The sequence below is a fragment of the Neophocaena asiaeorientalis genome, unplaced genomic scaffold (genome assembly GCF_003031525.2).
Source record: "Neophocaena asiaeorientalis asiaeorientalis breed wild unplaced genomic scaffold, Neophocaena_asiaeorientalis_V1.1 scaffold515, whole genome shotgun sequence".
In the NCBI taxonomy this organism is placed as follows: Eukaryota; Metazoa; Chordata; class Mammalia; order Artiodactyla; family Phocoenidae; genus Neophocaena; species Neophocaena asiaeorientalis.
In genome coordinates, this window is record NW_020175829.1 from 4,230,195 (window position 1) to 4,251,332 (window position 21,138).

A 21,138-nucleotide genomic window follows, 5' to 3' on the forward strand; every position below is an offset into this window, starting at 1 on the left:
GGACTCCCAACCACCGCGCCACCAGGGAAGCCCTTAAAGCTATCTTATTAGCACATCGGTCATACTAGATTAAGGGCCTCCCTTACTCACTAGTGTGACCTCATCTTAACTGATGAAATCTGCAAGGACCCTATTTCCAAATAAGGTCATATTCTGAGGTACTGGGGGTTAGGATTTCAACGTATCTTTTTGGAGCACATAATTCAACCCATTACAGTTTTACATATTCATTTTGCAGCTACCCACTTTAATTTCCTCAATGCTTCTAATTATTTTACAGATCACGTCCTTGTGTCTTCCTGGTATCAATACATATCAACTTCATATCATGTAAATAATGCCTCTTTTCCAATTTATTTATTTCATCCTTTTATCTAAGCTCATTGGCTAGTACTTTATCATACCTAGTCAACAGGTATTCATCTTTTAAAAATCCCATTCATTCGCACTTATTCTTATGTGAACTCTGTGTTTTCATCCTTTATCTTTTGTACTAGGAATTTTTTCTTATTAATTTGAAAAGTCTTTTTGAGCATTAAAAATATTAATCTTTGGTGACATAGATTACCCCCAAGACTTTGAAAGCACCTTGTCACCTACCCAACAGTCAACACAAAGCACAAAAAATATAAGGGTGTAGATCTACTGTAACATAAATTAAAGATAGCTTTCTGTGCAACAGTCTAACACATGAACAAATACCTCTCACAAGAGCGATAAGACTAATAGTGAAGTGCAATGTAGAAGCACTCTTGAAAATTTCAAGTACTCTAATACTTAAAACTTGTTTCATACTGCACCATTCCTAAACCATTCAATTTCTTTCCAGTTAAAGCACTCAAACGAGTCTCAAGGACTAAATTATCTGATTAACCCTTTAATGTCAAATGCTTCACAGCTCTTGCTCACATACTATCAAGTTTACACTGACATTTAAAGGCCCCAATTCACCATCAAGGAAAGGATTAATCTGTCCTTGGTTTATTTAAATGACCAAATAATAAGATTAAAGTGATAACCAGCTGTAGGATATGTCCTTATTAAATTTGATAGGATTTTTTAAAAGCCAAGTAATGTAATGAAGTTTGCAAAGTAATTTAGATTAACCAGGTTTGACTGCTCAATTTGGAAGTGATTCAGGTACAGGCATAGAGACAATTTTTAAATATAAGGCTTTGATTGTTCCTCACCAGAAATTCAAGAAGAGTGAAATGAACATTTCAATATATTGCTATAACCAGCTTTCATTACTCATAAACACGTGCTTATCACTTTTTTTTTTAATCCTCCCAAGTAGCTGTTTACATGACTTATCCAGATGGTACAAAATAGGATAAAGGAAGGACAATCTAGTTCTTGAGATGTTAATACTCATCCAAAATGTGAATGTCCCAAAAACACAGCCAGAAAGCTCCAGGACTTTGGGAGAGTACTTTGATTTACTAGGACTGAATCCCTATTAGACATGTCCAAGTGAAAATGCTGAAACTTGGGAATCCTCTCAATGGCATTAAAATCAGCCTGGATTTGGTCACTTTACTCATTCCATATGTTATGTCTGTTTATCCTATGTACATTCTTACTTACTTAGAAATGATGTGACCTTTGCTATACAAAGAAACACAGAAAAATTAGGGTTTACTACTTGATTCTGCCACTTGTCTTCGTTTTGCCTGTCTAATCTATGGATGCCATTGTATTGGTCTGCGCAAGGACTAAGGGCACCTAACAAATGTTGAATAATTACATATTACCATGACGCTTCATGCCCGCAATGTGTGTAAATTTGCACACATTCACTGAGACAACTGCTCTGAGACCTAAGAAGTTGATAGCTATATATCAAAGAAGTTTATATATATCTGTATCTATATGGTATATATATCTATATAAAATGAGTTTATATATGAGAATAATATATAAATTTTATAAATATTACTTTAATTATTATATTAATATAGTGTTTTTCACAACCCAATAGCAGGTGGTCATGATCAGATGAAAGAGAACAGAAAACATCTGAGGAATTGTACATATTAAGGATGCTTTTTATTTTATGTATATATGGACTCCCATATATATATGCACTAGGTCACAATCAAAAATGTGTTTCTTATTGTGCTTTGTGGTCAAAAGTTTGAAAAGCATTGTATTAAATGTATTTTGTTTGTGATGAGATGGAATCCTTCACAGCATTCTTTGTCTCACTCTAGAAGTTAGACATGTTTTTGCTTTTCACTTATTCTACAAATGTTAATTGAGCAACTGCTGTATGTTAATGGGGGTCAGGTATTGGTACAGGTAGAAAAAGGGCAACATTACTTTAGGGAATTTCTACTTATTGTTACACAATGTAAGGTTCTAAATAAAAGCGTAAAAACAAATTAATGCTAAATTGATTATAACTGTTCTTAATGTGCCTCTTGGCCACAAAAACAAGTGGAATGTGTCAAAATTCTCAGGAATAAGCCTTCCCAGAATGTTAAGCTTCTTGCTGCTTCTCATCAATACCTGGAGAGAGCCAGTATAAAATCTATAGTAGTTGAGATAGGAATTCTCTAACGATATATTTCTTTTCATCTACCTTGTTGATTTCTTCTTTATTAGGCGTTTTGGCAAGCCAATAATTTTTTCAGTAACCAAGATCTGGGTCATGGCTGCAAAACTTACCCTTCAGTATTACTCTTCTCAGGAGGGAGGTATGTTCTCTTCAAGTTTTAACTGATAAGGAAACCATTTGCTATGAATATATATGATATTTGTGTATTTGGCAGAAGGATGAAATGAGACATTTTACATTAAAATAATAAAATATTTAAAAACTCAATATGCCAAAAACAAAAAAATAAGCCCCAAACCAGAAAAGGCCCACCTGTTCTGTTCTTAATACCAACCACACAATAATCTAAATCTGAAGAGTTCAAATCTCCTGGTATTCAAATCTCTAATAGTGAACCTTAGTATAAAATTTTACATTGTAATTATAATTTTTATTTCCTCATTTGTCCCCTCTTCTACCTCAAATACTTTAAAAATGGCATGTAATATGTTTTATTTTTTTAACATCTTTATTGGAGTATAATTGGTTTACAATGGTGTGTTAGTTTCTGTTATATAACAAACTGAATCAGCTATACATATACATATATCCCCATATCTCCTCCCTTCTCCGTCTCCCTCCCACCCTCCCTATCCTTTTAATATGTTTTTAAATGATGACATTTCAATTTAGAAATGCTTCAGATATGTTATTCTCTGATGAAGTAATTTTCTGAATGTGTAAGTTTTATTTTATAAATGATACTTTCTGTGCTTTAAAACAGAGTAGCCTTCAGAAATAACATTGGGAAAGAATAGTATTATTTTTCTCTTTGATCTTTTTGACAGATTCAAGAAATGTTATAGTTTCTAGTGATCATCTGCAATTTCCAAAATCAGACCCACCATACTACAAGTATGTATTTTATAGCAGCAAAAATTCAAGTTCTCTTATTTTTTCAATTATGAGCTTTAAAGTTTAAATGTTATTATTACTAGTTTGGTTCATTAGATCATGGCTCATGTTAGGTAGGTGACATAAGGCTCATATACATTTTCTAGAAATATAAGAAAACTAAAGTTGTCATTTATTTTTGGGAAATAAACTCAAATGATTAGGTTATGGATTTACAGTAGTACTGGGAAAAAGCTTTGTGATGCAACAATACCCTTTTTTCTTGTCAATCAAGACAATCCAGGTTTGGCTATGGCCAGTGCATGCTATAGCTGACTTGTATCTCCCCAGCTCTGTTTGGCTGATGTCACGTTAGTCACTTGAAATCAGTCACAGTGGGAGTATTTACACTATAGAAATCAGCAAAAGCTACAAACCAGAGGTTCCCTTCCCATTTTGAAAAGCCACTAAACATTTCCCAGCACACCACTGGCAACAGCCATTATTCCTTTAAAATACAATTCAATTCTTTATTGTTCATAAGAATCTTATTCTTGAAGATCTAAATGGTTGGTGTTTTCTGTATAAATCTGACTTTCTGTAAAAAGATTTATATGTTTCTCATTAGTTCATAGTGATGGAAATGTTGGACTTTGACTGTGAAGAAATAAATATGTAAGGCTGTATCCACAGAGAGGTTCTTACTCTCTTACCTGGGAGTTGTATCCTCCTCAGAATAAAATTTCAAAATTTGGATTTTTATCTTAAAAAAAAGTAACCTATTTTTAACTTAATCCACGCTTAAGCAGCAAAATATCTAGACTTTAAATAGGACCTAACAGATTTTAATTCTCTGTCAAAAATGGCTATGACTTAATGATAAAAGGTTCATTAAAATACGCTGTAAAGTACGAAAGAAGCAATTTTATTAGATGAACTCATTTATTTGACACATTAAATCAGGCAAAGAAAAACATGCACTGCATAAAAAGAATCACATTCTCATACTACTTGGACACATAGCAGTGGTCAAAAATAATGAATTGTGGAATGGATCCCAGGACTTAATGCAAAAAAACACCCTGTATAGAAAACCTTCAGGCTTCTAACTTCACTGAATCCAGTACTAAACGTGCCTCCTTATATTCCTCAGCTTCTCCCAAGTCTTTTTCAGTCTCCTGAAATTAAATATAATAAAAATTAGGTTTATCCTTCTCGAACTTCAGTACTTTAATTACTCAAATATTAAAAACCATCAACATAAGCAGCTCAAAAATTAAAACAAAAAGGATGCCAAGCCTCACCTAAATATAGTATAATTCCACAGATTTCTGAAGAACAATTCTGTTCTTTCATTACAGGTAAGGGAAGAAATAACAGGTTTGGTTTTGTTTCATTGTATATACTCATACAATAAGTGAAAAACATGGTCATCTAAAGGTACTGGCATTAAGTAATTAAATTAAAACCTCAGAAAAAATTTTAAAACACTGCATTCTCACTTTGTCAACACATCACCATACAAATGGAGTTATTATTAGTAACGCACTAAAAGTAAAAAATTATTTACTAGTGTGTTACATATATAATGACATTCAGACCAAAATAATCCTCCAACTACTCACAATGACAAAGGCGGCTACTGGTGTCACACCAAAGTTAAGTACAATCTTTGAATCAGAAAAGTGAACTGTCTGCTTGGTATTGAGTATTATATACACTACTACAAAGAAACAGCCTGACAGCTTTCATTTTCTGATAAAAGGCTCAATTAAAGATTGAGTCTTTCCTTGGTATTTTACACAGCAAACTTTTACTAACATATTGTAACAGTAACAGAGAAATGAAATAATATCATCTAAGTTACTGTGCATAGCAAATTTTGATTTTTTAATAAATAAAGCGATAGCAATTCAAGGCAATAAAAGATGGATATATACAAAGTTACAGGGCAGAGGGAATAAAGTGTGTGTATATGTATTTAATATGAAATTTTAAAGCAAAAATGACTGAGGATTTGCTTAATTCAGACTACAAGTAAGAATTTCTGAAACTTCTGTATTACACCTAAACTATGTCTTTGTTCTCTGTCAGAAAATATAAGCTCTTCGAGGGTACAGACGCTGCTGAATATATCCTCACACACAAATATATCATCCAAAGACAATAATATTTTTTTCAAGCAGTTTCTATTACTTTCTCAGCTACTACATTCATGAGAGAAAAAAGCATTTCAGTTTTCAGGAAATACAAATGATGCTTTTGTTTTGGGTAATATTTTAATAGAGTAATTATTTCCTGCTTTCATCTATCTTTTATTTCATCTGTCTTTTAACCATATCTTCATTTTTGGCTTTAAAGAGAGTTTTCCTGCCTTTAAAAGGTTCCTATAGATAAATATGAGTTCTGTGTCAAAAGTAAAGTAAAATGTAAGTATTTCTCTCTGTTTTTCTACAGATTTAGTCCTAATATTATTTTGGTGGGAAAACAAATCTCACTCTCTTTCCAAGAATACATATACATGATCATACTGAAAAAGCCTCACACTACTTTTGTTATATAGGGAAAACTATGAATCAGGAGACAGCTATGTAGCTGGTAATTAATATTAGCTCAAGAACTAGAAACATAAAATGAGGTTAATAAAGGAAATGATAGAATTCATCAAATTATCATCAAACAGCAATAATAATCGGCTGGTATATAGTGTTATGCTTTTATCTCTATTAAGAAATAAAAAAGATGACTTTGCATTTTTCTTAGAACGCTTTTTAAAATGATTCTGCCACTGTATCACAAGACATTTATACCAGCAAGTATGATAAGAGTGTTATACAGCTCCAAGTTAATATGAGAGGACTGCCTAAATATTACTGTACAGGGTTTTCTTTACTCTCTCAAATCGATTTAGGTTTGAATTGGAAAGAATTCCAAATCCTTTTTAAAACAGCCCAAATTCATTTGAAACATTTGGATCTTTTAAAATTTCAAACAGACTACTCACCTTTAATGTGTCAAAAAAGATCTTTATGTGTGAAAACCAAATCATTCAAGATATTGCTGGACAGTATTAGTACTATGAATACCTACCATGATAACTCAAATATATTTAATTAATTAAGTTTAAATAAATAAACACGTTAGACACAGTACTTTTACTGGAGGTATAACTTAAAACACCACTTAAACTCCATTAATTATTTAAAAATAAACTGGTACACTGAGCAAGTAAACAAAATGTCACCAACTAGCTTTCAGTGTTAAACATTTAAAATTTTGGCCTTTTGTGTATTAGACTGAAAAAAAATTGAAACATAAGACAGATAAGTATTACTTACTAATAACTGCAGAAGATCAGTATATGCAGCTTCCAACCTGCGCTGGCAATCTGGGATCATCATCCGGGACTCTTGCAGGATCTCTGCCTATAATGAGAATCTCTGTGAGACATGCAGAAATGGTAGAACTTACGCATTTAGCTCATACCTCTGAAAATATATAAAATGATTTAGAGGAATCAGAAAAAAATTACTGTTATGTTAAATTGTTCAATATTTTAATTTTAATTGTGTTTATTATAAGTTAGAAAGAATGACTATCATAATGTAAAATATACAAAGTACAAGTTTTACATCTAAACCTTTTTGGTAATCACCCTCTCATGCTAAGCAAAAATTAACTCAAAAAGCTTTTCATAGAGCATTTATTTAAAAAGGCTATTTAAAATAAACTATTTCTCCTGCTGTCACAAAGCACCTTTATCCAAAATGGGATCAGCTGGTTATATAAATATCTCCTGCATCTTTTGAGTAATAAGGAAAAACAGTGTTCAGATAATATCACACGGAGATAATTACTGCATGAAAAAAGTTATTGAGTTATTGATCACATCGTGTGCACACTGCAGGAGGTTCTCACTGAAAGACAGAGGTAAAGAAAAATGAAAAGCAAAGACCAGCAGGCTCATATTTTTGATGCTTATCATGCATAAAAAGTTATTACTTATCCTTGTGCTTCATTTTAGGAGAGAGATTATTCTCCCCATGCAGTTTGATCCAAATTACCAACCTGGCACCCCTCTGAATGTGAACTTCTACTTCTGTCTATTCCTCCTGAAGACAGACACTACAGTATTAAAAACAGGAATCTTTATTTTGGAGGATATTTCTAGACTTAAAAATCCATCGTTTGAAGAAGGACTGTAACATATCAAATCATAGAAAAAGAAAAAAAATCAAAGAGATGACTGGGAAACCCAATCAATAAGAGGGGTAAATACCTTAGTGTCAGATGTCAGACCTCAAATAAGTCTACTTCCTAAGGAAGTAGGAAGCTTTATTTCCTTAAACTAGTCTCAGAAAGAAACACAGTGATCATTAAAACATTTATTTCCAAAAAGTAATGTTTGGTCAAACACCTTTGGTTAAATGAGTGCAAAATCTAAACTTTAACCTAGAAGCTTTATTACCTAGCTCACATAAAAACAAAAGACATAATTTAATGGTAATCATACTACATTCTAATAGAAACTTTAATAAATCCCATTACCTCTTCCTTTTCCCAAAAGTTTTGTCACAGTTCACAATGTAAATAAAAATCAAAATTATAATATACAAGGATGCTCTCTAGCCACATCTCTTTTCTCAGGTGAAATCTATTGCTGAACTTGTAATTCTTTTACTAATAAGGCACATGTTGAAAATTTCAAACACAGGATCATGACTTTATTTTACAGCTATTCATCCTATGCCTAAATATTCAATCATTGCCACTAATTTATTTTTGTGTAACTGGTTAGTTTGAATACATGTGAAAAATCAGTGACAGGGACGTTTCATTGGGTAAGCGATTCATATTTCCTCCCCTATGGACGCCACTTGAAAATAGCTTATAGGAATTAAACAAGATGAAATGAATATAAAGAATTTGGTCAAACACATGATAAGCCAAAATGTACACTTGTAAAATTTGTTAGGCAAGCTTTAGTGTTGTCACTGAAATGAACTTTAAACAATGATGTCCAAAATAATTTCTAGTCATTATTGTTCTATCCATTATTATAGAGCAAAACTCCTCAATTAGTCTATCAAAACAGGACTCTGACTTAAGTAGGGCTAAAGCTCCATCTGTCCCATACACCAGCCTCATTTCATACAATAAGCTTACTATATATTTGCAGGATGCCAAGTATGGGGGATATAAAGACGAAAAAGAGGTCTCATCCTCCAATCCATACAGGAGAATAAACATGAAAATAAACACTTAACAATGCTTCAAGAAGATCATGCCACAGGGAGCCAAAGGCATACAGTACAGTGGTAACTATGATTTGGAATCCATAAACCACACCTTAATCAAGGCCATAAATCATATACTTTACCTTCCTACAATGAATTACAACTGTCAGGAATAATTTAAAAAGACAGTATATAAGGTGTGATTATACAGTAAAGACACCCTTCAAAATACCTGCATAAACTAAAAAAGTATTATCATTCAAAGTGTTCCCCTTGGGAAGGAGTCATTCGAATGAGTGGGGCCTCTGTTTAAAATATCTGGATAAACTGTCAGTTCATTCTAGTGCTTACTATGACAGGACTGAGGTTAAGTAAGAATCTTGGCACAGATATGCAGGTACAAGGAACTCAGGAGAACACAACAGGATGCAGTCCTACTGGTATCTTACTGTTTTTAAAACAAGTTATGATTTTTGTGGGGCAAGTTATTCAGGTAAAACTGATGTTGGGGGAGGCTTAGCAAGGCTCATTATAGCAATGAATAAACTACTGACCTAAAATATGATCAATTTTTTTAATAATCAAAACATACATACAGTGGAAAGGAAAAGCCTTATTGGCAGATCTTTATTTTTTCAGAAAGAAGTGTGAAATAATCTAGCCAATGTCAAGTCCTTTTGGTACTGTTCAACTGGGATAAGGTTTCCAGCTTCTTTCGTGATCCAGATCATTCACCCAGGCCTGGCTATACCTATAATAATCTATAAACACTCTAATATTAGATACTGGCTGCTTCTGGAACCAATGGTAACTGCATTAGTTTATCAAACTGAGATTTAGATTAGTTCAGAGATTACTGGAACAATAGTTAAGTCTTTCCTTTTACATGGTGGCAAAATGGTAATGTGATAATAAACAAGTTAAGAAATCCATTTGATGAAAGAAAGAAAGAAAACAGTAACTATGTGAGGTGATGGATATGTTAAGTAGCTTGAACATGGTGAATATTTATTTCACAATGTATATCAAACCATCAAGCTACATACCTTAAATATATACAATTTTAATTATACCTCAATAAAGCTGGGGAAAAAAGATATAAAGATACTCTGAGAAATAGAGAATTATAAAGTCAGAAGAGACATAAGTGGTCATCTAGTCCAGCCTCCTCAGTCTACAAATGATAAAGTTGAGTCCCAAAGTGATTAGCTAGTTAACAGGTGAGTTACAGTCCATGATTCTGATTTCAACTCTAGCATGTGAATTAGTGGTAGTGGCAGTCAGTAACCAAGACAGCTTCCAATGATCCTCACCGCCTTGTATTCCTGCCCTTGTGCAGTCACCTCCCACACTGAATTTGGTCTGGCACTGTGTGACCAACAGAATGTGGCAGAAATGGCATTCTGGGACTGAAGACCTGAAGCTGGGTCTTAAGAAGCCTTGTAGCTTCCACATGGGCCTCTTGGATTGATCACTTTTGGGAAACACTTCTCTTAGGACCCAGTCACCATGCCGTGAAGAAAAAAAGAAAAAGAAAGAAAGAAATTCATTTGACTTGTGTTTTGTGGTTACTGATGAATGGTTAAGGATGTAAGAAGAATTCTATGATTAAAAAATAATCTGGGCTCTAAGCCCTGACACATCAATAATTACTTAAATATGAATGGTCTAAATTTACTAGCTAAAAACCAGTCTACAAGAAACTCATTTCAAAATAATGAAATACAGGTTTAAAAAAAAGGGTGGAAAAACAATACATCATGCAAACATTAAAAAAAGAGCAGTATTGGCTATATTAATATTGGATAAAATAGACTTAAGAGCAAAAAAATTATGAGGGGCACAGAGGGATATTAAAATGATCAATCCACCGGGGCTTCCCTGGTGGCGCGGTGGTTGAGAGTCCGCCTGCTGATGCAGGGGACACGGGTTCATGCCCCAGTCCGGGAAGATCCCACATGCTGCGGAGTGGCTGGGTCCATGAGCCATGGCCGCTGAGACTGCGCGTCCGGAGCCTGTGCTCCACAACGGAAGAGGCCACAACAGTGAGAGGCCCGCGTACCGCAAAAAAAAAAAAAAAAAAAAACAAAACCAACAAAAAAAACACAGTGATCCTAAATGTGTACACACTAAACAAAAGAGCTTCAAAATACATAAAACAAGAAATGATAACGCTAAAAGGAGAGACAAACAAATCCACAAATACAGCTGAGGATTTCAATACGCCACTCTTAGCAACTGACAGAGGTACTAGAGGAAAGAAATCAGCAAGGATATAAAAGAACTCAGTAACACCATCAACCAAAAGATCTAACTGACATTTATAGAACACTCTACCTATGAAAGATTAATACAAACACTTCTCAAGCACTCATGAAACATTCTCTGCAGTACACTATATCCTGGATCAAAACACAAAACAAACAAAAACCTCAACAAATTTAAAAGTATTGAAATAACACACAGAACATGTCTGACTATAATGGAATAAAATTAGAAATCAATAATAGAAAGATAGCAGGACTCAACACTTAGAAATTAAACATTCTTCTAAATAACTGATGGGTCAACAAGGAAGTCTCAAAGGGAACAGAGAAATACATAGATAAATGAAAATGAAAATACAACATGTCAACTTTTGTGAGATTCAGCTAAAGCAGGGCTGAGAGGGAAATTTAGAACACTAACTGCTTAGATTAGGAAAGAGGAAAGATCTCAAATTAAAAATCTAAGTTTTTCCTTCATGAACCTAGAAAAAGAAGAACAAAAGAAACCTAAAACAAGCAGAAGAAAGGAAAGAATAAATACACAATCAGAAATCAATGAAATTAAAAACAGGAAAAGAACAGAGGAAAAAAAAGCAGTGAAATGAAGAGCTTTATTTTGGAAAAACAATTGATAAACCTCTAGTTAAGACTGACAAATACAGAGTAAGAAGGCACAAATCACCAGTATCAGTAACAAAATACAGAATGTCAACACAGACCCCACAACCAACAAAAGGAGAAAAAATACTGAAAGTGATTTTATAATATTGTTCATAATGCTCATAAATTCAACCACTTAGAAGAAATGGGCCAATTCCTTGAAAACTACAAAACGCAACTGATAAACTGAACAGTTCTATAATTATTAAAGAAATTGGATCTGTAATTAAAAAGTTCTTGAAAAAGAACTCTTCAAGCCCAGATGCTTCCACTGGACAACCTTATCAAATATTTAAACACTTAACACCAATTTTACATAAATCTTTCAAGAAAAAAAAAAAGAGAGAACACTTCCCAACCTAACAAATACAGTATAAAAAAAAGTAAACCGCAGACCATTATCTCCCATAAACTTAGATGCAAAAGTCCTCAACAAAATATTAGCAAATCTAATTCAGCAATTAAGAGAATTATACAAATAAAGTCAAAATGGATTAAAGACCTAAATGTAACGCCAGACACTATAAAACTCTTAGAGGAAAACACAGGCAGAACACTCTATGACATAAATCACAGCAAGATCTTTTTTGACCCACCTCCTAGAGAAATGGAAATAAAAACAAAAATAAACAAATGGGACCTAATGAAACTTAAAAGCTTTTGCACAGCAAAGGAAACCATAAACAAGACAAAAAGACAACCCTCAGAATGGGAGAAAATATATGCAAATGAAGCAACTGACAAAAGATTAATCTCCAAAATTTATAAGCAGCTCATGCAGCTCAGTATCAAAAAAACAAACAACCCAATCCAAAACTAGGCAGAAGAGCTAAATAGACATTTCTCCAGCTTCCCTGGTGGTGCAGTGGTTGGGAGCCCGCCTGCTGATGCAGCGGGCACACGTTCATGCCCTGGTCTGGGAGGATCCCACGTGCCGTGGAGCGGCTGGGCCCGTGAGCCATGGCCGCTGGGCCTGTGCGTCCGGAGCCTGTGCTCCGAAGAGGGGGGGATATGGGGATATATGTATATATATAGCTGATTCACTTTGTTATAATGCAGAAACTAACACACCATTGCAAAGCAATTATACTCCAATAAAGATGTTAAAAAAAAAGAGAATTATATAACACAATCAAGGCTGGTTCGATATTTGAAAATTAATCCATGTAATTCACAGTATCAACAGGCCAAAGAAGAAAAATCATGTGATCTTACGAAATGACACAGAAGAAGCATTTGACAAAATCCAACACCTATTCATGACAAAAATACTCAGCAAAACTGTGAATAGAGAAGAATTTCCTCAACTTGAAAAAGACCACCTACAAAACCCCTACAGCTAATATTTATGTAATGATAAAAAACTATCTCCCTAAGACTGGGAACAAGGTAAGGATGTCCACTCTGACCATTCCTATTCAACATAGCACTTTAAGTTCCAGCCAGTGCAACAAAGCAAGAAAAGAAATAAAAGACATACAGATTTAAAAGAAATAAAACTGTTCTTATTTGCAAATGACTTGCAAATGACATGACTGTCTATGTAGAAAATCAGAAGGAATCTACCAAAAACTCCCAGAACTCATATGTGAGGTCAGCAAGGTCACAGGTTGTAAGATCCACACACAAAAAATTGACTGCACTTTTATACCTAACAACAAATACAGCATGGGAAACTGAAACTAAAAACAATACCATTTACAATAGCTTCAAAGAAAATGAAATATTTAGGTTTAAATCTAACAAAACATGTACAGGATCTGTATGCTGAAAATTACAAAATACTTATGAAAGTCAGACCTAAATAAACTGGAGAGACTTACCATGTTCACTGATTGGAATACTCAACGTGGTAAAGATATCAAATCTCCCCAAGTTGATCTATATACGTTTAATGCAATTTCTATCAAAATCTTAGCAAAGTGTTTTACAGATACAGAAAAGCTTATTTTAAAATTTTTATGGAAAAGCCAAGAAACTAGAATAGGTAAAACAATTTTGAAAGAAAAGCAAAGCAACTGAGAGGGCTCAGTCTTCCGTGTTAAGGTTCACTATACAGCTATAGTAATCAAGATAGTGTGGTACTGGTAAAGGGTTAGACACATTAATGGACCAGAACAGAACCCCAAAATAGACCCACACAAATAAGTCCAACAGGTTTCTGACAAAGGTATGAAAGCATTTCAATGGAGGAAGGATAACCTTTTCAACAAATGCTGCTGGAACAACTGGGCACTCATAGGCAAAAAGATGAACCTTTAATTAAACCTCATACCTTACATAAAAATTAACTCAAAATCAATCAAAGCCTTGAATGTAAGACATAAAACCATACAACTTTTAGAAAAAAAGAGAAAATCTTCAGGACCTAGGTCTAGGCAAGGAGGCCTTAGACTTGAGGTCAAAAGTATGATTCACAAAAGGAAGCATTAGCTGTAAATAAGGTGTTCTCAAAGTTAAAAACTGTTGCTCAGTAAAAGATTGTGTTAAGAGGGTAAAAAGACAAATTAGAGACTAAAAGGAAATATTTGCAAACCACATATCCAACAAAGGGCGTTTATCTAGAAAATATTAAAAATTCTCAAAATTCAAAAAGTAAAAAAATAAAGTATCTATTTAGAAACTGGGCAGAAGACATGAACAGACATTTCACTGAAGAGGATATACAGACGGGCAATAAGCAAATGAGATGTTCAACACTATTAGCTATTAGGGAAATCCAAATTAAAAGCACAATCAGCTATCACTACACACTTATCATGTAGGTGATGGCTAAATGCTAAAATTAAAAACAGTGATAACACCAAATGCTGGTGAGGATGTGGAGAAGTCAAACCATTCAAACATCATTGGTAGGAATGTAAAATGGTACAGCCACTCGAAAACAGTTTGGTAGTTTCTTTTAAAACAAAAAATGTACTAATATGACCCAGCAATTGCTTGGGCATTTATCCCAGAAAATGAAAACTTATGTTCATGTAAAAATTGAATATGAACGTTCATAACAGCTTTTTTTGTATCAACCAAAACCTGGAAACAATCCAAGTGTCTTTCGATGGTTAAAATGTGGTACATTCATCCCATGGAACACTACTCAGCAATAGTAAGGAACAAATTATTGATACACTCAATGACCTTGATGGACCTCAAGAAATTATTAAGTGGAAAAAGTCAATTTCAAAAGGTTACATACTGTGTGATTCCATTCCATGCTATATAACATTCTTTAAAGAGTGTTAATTATTTAGGATTTAAGGGGTGGAGAGGACAGGGGCTATAAAGAGATAGCAAAAGGCAGTCTTGTGATGGAATGGTTCTCCATCATGATCGTGTAGTAGTTACACATGCTACACATGCAATGGAATTGCATAGAATTATACACACACACAATGAGTACATGTATAACTAGTGAAATGTAAATAAGCTCTGTGGTGTACCAATGTCAGTTTCATGGTTTGGATACTGTAATATAATTATGCAAGATGCTACATTGTAAAAGGAATGGTAAAGGGTATATGAGACTTCCCTGAAAATTTTTTGCAACTCCCTGTGAGTCTGTAACAAAAAACAAAAAAAGCAAGTGTATAAATAGAACACCATTTATAAACCTGATTATATGTACCAAGATACAATAAAATTTTAGTTATTGATAAAAAAACTCTGGTGTTTCTTGCAGCCTTGTAAGAGACCCTTGGTCAAATTCCTCTTTGTAGACTGAAACCTCCTATTATTTTCCATATATTTAATGAAAAAATTGCCCCTTCAGTTTTAGGAAAAAGAAATATCAAATTGTGAACGTTAACTCATGTTTCAAGTAAATCACAAAAAATGTGGTGCAAAATTTCACAATACTGCAATTAGTAATAAATGTAAGGTTTTTGTGAGAAATCTTTGTTGAAAATTGAACCAGTTTGTCCTTTAATATTACTCCTGGAAGGTAAGAGATGCATCATGGCTTATGTAAAATAACTGAATTATGTTTGATTGTCATTATTACCAATCATTTCTGCTCCAGAATAGGCTTTAAAAAAAAAAACAAAAAAAGACGAGAATACCTTCACCAGTTGAGGGCAAAATCCTCTGTAATCATCCCTCATCGGGGGATGAGGATATTGGAGGAAAAGAGGAATATCATAAGCAGAAGGCTAAAATCAATATCGAGTCAACATTTGAATGCTGTGTTATAGAATAACACTTTGACTGGTATTTTGGCTTATTAGGGTCCTGAAACTTCTGCCTAGTTATTTATTTTAAAACAACAAAAATTAAGCCCAGTGCAAGAGAGAACAATTTTGGCAATCAATTTCAGGTAAGAAGTTTGACAGGGACCAAGAGACAGCATTGTATGTGTATGTTATAAAATATTAGGGCTCATTCAGAAGATCTAGGAAAGCCAGAGCAAAATGGAACCAAGTGAGAGAAAAGTCAAGGTAGTGTACAGTGACTGGGGGTGGCATTTAGCTCAGAAGAGGAGGAAATACAGGGAGAAGAGTAGAGAACCCACAAAATCTGGCACTTGGCTTCCATATTTTTTACGAGGGGCATCAGCAAATGTCATGAAACAATTCCTGACCTTACAGTAGTAGGCAATTAGGAAAAGAGCAGTGCTTCTGGCAATGCAACTCCCTTGCACATAAGAAAAAACATGTAAGGCTGGCCACCGCAAAGCTAAGCCAGGAAGAGGAATTGAGAAAAGCATGTAGGCTGGGCTAAAGACAAGGTTTCATGAGACCCTGAAACAAAACTGCAACTGAAAACTGTATACACTGCAGGTTCAGAATATCAGAAAACAAAACAATTTATTGTTCTGTAATTAGATATGGGTTGGTATTCTTGAATTTAAGTACTAGGCTGACTATGAATCTAGAAAATCATGTTATAAACCATGACCACTGTGACAAAAGAATTTTAACATGGTTGAGTTTAGAGAGGGTTTTTGAACAAAATTTTTCCCCTTTTACATCTGCATATGTAGTCAATGATATAACCAGTAAGTGGCTAATATCTTTATTTTTAAAAATTTTTTTATTTTTTAACATCTTTATTGGAGTATAATTGCTTTACAATGGTGTGTTAGTTTCTGCTGTACAACAAAGTGAATCATCTATACATATATCCAAGTGGCTAATATCTTTAAGTAACAATTAGAACACAGGATTCAATAAAGAGTTAATCCTTACCTATCAAGTAGTAATTTTACTGAAAGATAATCAATATATAAATACAAATGAAATAAAACAGATTCTGTGATAATCTGTTACATTATTTGTAGAATTTTATTTAGAAAGGAAACACATTCCCCATTCCAAGTAACTTACAACTCATATTCTAGCTATAGGACTATTTTAAAATACATTATTGGTGATGAAAAGAAAAAGGCAAAGAAAAAACTAAACAAGGTCACTAACTACACAAGTGGGAAAATAAACCAGATGGGGTCTAAGAAGGACCTATGTGAAATAAGTGATACACTACGTTATAATGTTTCTCACTAAATGTGGGAAAAAAATAGAGTACCTTGAAGTGAGAGAGATACAAAAATGATATGAATATTTATGGAAGTATATATTAAAAAAGCATTTAACATAAAGTTAAGAATCAAAAAGTTACATTCCATATGTAAATCCTTATGAAGGGCAGTTAGTTTACAAAAGTCAACATTTTGGGGGACGTACTATATCTGCACACCTATTTACAAATCTTCTCTCAATTTAAGAATATCTGACACACGAATGTCCTTTGTTAGATCATACATAGAGGAAGGGAGGCTCTCCTGGAAGCTCAAGAAAATAAGAAAGTTCTCTTCTTGTATAACCTGAAGAAGGAGACATTTCAAGTGCCACTGCATTCCTTGTGCACAACAGAAAGCAACTACCTACAGAAAAATCCACTTTAGGGCGTCCCTGGTGGCGTAGTGGTTGAGAGTCCGCCTGCTGATGCAGGGAACGCAGGTTCGTGCCCCAGTCTGGGAGGATCCCACATGCCGCAGAGCGGCTGGGCCCGTGAGCCATGGCCGCTGAGCCTGCGCGTCCGGAACCTGTGCTCCACAACGGGAAAGGCCGCAGCAGTGAGAGGCCCAAGTACCGCGAAAAAAAAAAGAAAGAAAAATCCACTTTAAGTGATTAATTTTACTTAATTAAAGTCTGGGTTAAGTGTGCATTACCATCTGTAACGTAATTTATATGATGAAAACCACTGTGAGTTCATAAAGCTGATTTAAAAAATAAGTCTTGAGATATAATCTGTATAAGTTCTTTTATATTCTCCTTTTACTTAGTGTCATCTGGATTTTATTCCAAATGCACTGGACACTGGATTTTAAGTAAAGGGATAAGTAATCTGATGTACCTTTTAAAGAGATCAACCTGGCTACTGTGGTATGAAAGGAATGGAGGGTTATCAAGAGACAAAGAGGATATCAACCAGGAGGCTTTTGCAGTAGTACAGGCATGAAGTGATAGGGGACTGGACTAAGATAGTGGCAGTAGAGAAAGAAATGTAAAGAAAAAGAAAGAGGACTTGGTGATAAAGAGAAGACCCGTAAGTTTTGGTTTGGATATCTGAATAAGTAGACGTACCATTTATTGAGAGGGGGTAAACAAGAGAAAGACTAGCTTCTTGTTTCAGGGAGGTGAGCTGGGTTGAGGGAAGACCAAGATTCTTGTCTTGAACACACAAGGGATATGTCAAATTGGTGATCAGTTGAATATACTGATATATATTGGAGTGGTTGGGCCCAGAGATAGAAATTGGGGAGATATTGGCACCAGAATGAATGTTAACTTAGCAGGAATCCTGGGTTTTTCTGTTTTGTTGTTGCTTTTAATGCCATGTCTAAAAGAGTGCCTGGAACAGTATTTGGCAAGTAGCCAGGGGTTCAATTAATATGTTCTGTGCAGACAAATGAATGGGCATAAAGATGGTACTTAAAGTTAAAGGATGGTATGAGATTACCTAGAGAGGAATTGTAGCCAGAACTCTTAAGGTTAAAAAAATTTTTTTTAAAGATAGAGAGATAAAGAGACACATAGAGAGAGATGGGAGAGAGACAGCAAGCTGGGAGAGGGAGTTTCAGCAAAGCAGACTGAGAAAAAATGGCAGTGAAACCTGGCAACCATTCTATCAAAGATGCCAACATAAAAGAGCATTCCAAGGAGAGTGTCAAATGCTGTAGAGGTTATGTAAGAAAGAAGTGATAACAATATCACTGATGGTTGTAACAAGGGCTGAGGCACATAATCCACTCTAACAGGAAGGAAGGTGGGTAGTATGGGTACAGGTGCAGGTAGATTGATAGATTTTGTGGTGGGAATATAAGTTCCCTTGACAGCCTCTATTTTCTCAAGCAATTACAAAACAAGTGTCAACCAGGAGTGAATATAAATTAGATGTTATGATGAGAATAAAGGAAGTGTTATGAAACCACAGAGGAGGGGCACCTAACTCAGTGTTAGGGTGGAGTGTAGAGGAGGTTTAAAGAATAAGTAGGAATTAATAAGGAGAGGGTAAGTAGGACCAGTAGGAAGAATATCCCAGACATATGCAATATCTCAGAGGTAAAGGAGAAAGGGCTTGTTCAGGAAACTAAAAGGCAGGACCTAAGAGGTCCAGATAGGGACTGGCAAAAGATGAGGCTGGAATGATAAGGAGGTACCAAAATTAAGAAGAGCCGTGTATACAGTGCTAAGGAGACTGAAACTCGTCATGAGGATAATCAGAAGTAGTCATTGAAATGCATAATGTGTATGTGTGTGTGTGTGTGTGTGTGTGTGTATAATTTTGGTGGTCTTCATATCAGTTTAGGAAAAATATCTGTAAATATATTTAATTATAAGACTAGGCCATTTTATATTTAATACTTAAAACTGGAGAGGCAGTACTGCTTAATGGCTAAGAGCACAAATTCCAGAGCCAGAATGCCTGTGTTCAAATCCCAGGTATGACACTTAGGAGTTGTGTGACCATGGGCAAGTTATTTAACCTGTGTTTCAGTTTCCTTATTTTTATTTATTTATTTTTTTGCGGTACGCGGGCCTCTCACTGTTGTGGCCTCTCCCGTTGCGGAGCACAGGCTCCGGACGCGCAGGCTCAGTGGCCATGGCTCACGGCCCCAGCTGCTCCGCGGCATGTGGGATCCTCCTGGACCGGGGCACAAACCCATGTCCCCTGTTTCGGCAGGCAGACTCTCAACCACTACACCACCAGGGAAGCCCCCAGTTTCCTTATTTTTAGATGGCAACTTTCCTTATTTTTAAATGGAGATTTTAATAGGACCTTTAGTAGGACCTTCTCAGAGGGCTGTTAATCCATTGTTAATATGGTATTCTGTAAATGTTAGCTGTTATTATTTAAGATATAATTTTACCTGCTTTTTAATAGCATAATTTTCACCATCTTCAGCTTTCATTTTTTCAATCTTTTCTTCTTGTTGTTTTGCTTCTTTCTCATACATCATTTTTTCTTTGACCAATCTATAAATAAACCAAAAACTGTTTCAGAGAATTAACTTTCTCTCTAGCAACAGACCATAAAAAACAAAGAAACTCTGTAAATATAAAGTATACTTTAAAAAGTATATGTACTAGATGGGGAGGAGAAGGGAAGGGAAGAAAACTACGTTAGCCACAGATGTATGAACCTCATGACCTTAAGTTTTATACCTGCCTAAAGCAAGCCAATCTATCAAAGCATGGAATCCTTAAATTTTTAATTAAAAACATTCCATTATAGTAACTGTATTTACAATGTAAAAATAACATTCAAAATTATTATATACTAACATTTCTTTATTGTTTGCTTTATTTATTTACTTAAAATTGCATTAATAATATATTTGTTTCAGGTGTACAATATAGTGATTTGATATTTTTATACATTATGAAATTATCACCACAATAACCATACATTATCTGTAACCACACAAAGTTGTATCTCTTCATTTTCTTCACCTATTTTGTCTGTGTCCCCACCCCATCTTCCCTCTGGCTACCACCAGTTTGTTCTCTGTATCTACGAGTCTGTTTCTATTTTGTTTTGTTTTTTAGACTCCATATGTAAGTGAAATCATTCAGTATTTTCTCAGTTTGACTTATTTCACTTAGCATTAACACCTTCCAGGTCCATCCATGTTGCTGAGGAGGAATAACCAAAAAAAAAAAAAATGCTAAGACCAATGTCAAAGAGGTTACTGCCTATATTTTCTTCTAGGAGTTTTATGATTTCAGGTCTTGCATTTAAGTCTTTAACACATTTTGAGTTTATTTTTGAATATGGTGTAACAAAGTGGTCCAGTTTCATTCTTTTGCATGTAGCTGTCCAGTTTTCCCAATATCATTTATTGAGGAGACTGTCTTTTCCTCATTGTATATTCTTGTCTCCTTTATCATAGATTAATTGACCATCTGAGCATGGGTTTATTTCTGGACTCTCTATTCTGTTCCATTCATCTGTGTGCCTGTTTTTAGGGCCAGTACCATACTGTTGGCTATTCGGCGCCTTTCGTGGCTCTAATGTCTTTTTTTAACTGATATATGTTATCCAA

General features: G+C 34.5%; 1 protein-coding gene across 1 annotated transcript in view; it reads right to left on the reverse strand.

The window, feature by feature from the left end:
• Positions 1-4,337: 4,337 nt before the first annotated feature.
• Positions 4,338-21,138, reverse strand: part of TBCA (tubulin folding cofactor A) — a 102,138-nt gene continuing 85,337 nt past the window's right edge. Inside the window, exons 2-4 of the mRNA XM_024732811.1 lie at positions 19,963-20,068; positions 6,772-6,858; positions 4,338-4,611 (exon numbers count right to left, since the gene is read on the reverse strand). Coding sequence (XP_024588579.1) covers positions 4,531-4,611; positions 6,772-6,858; positions 19,963-20,068 — 274 coding nt within the window. The 3' untranslated portion in view covers positions 4,338-4,530. The remainder of the gene's footprint in view (positions 4,612-6,771; positions 6,859-19,962; positions 20,069-21,138) is intronic.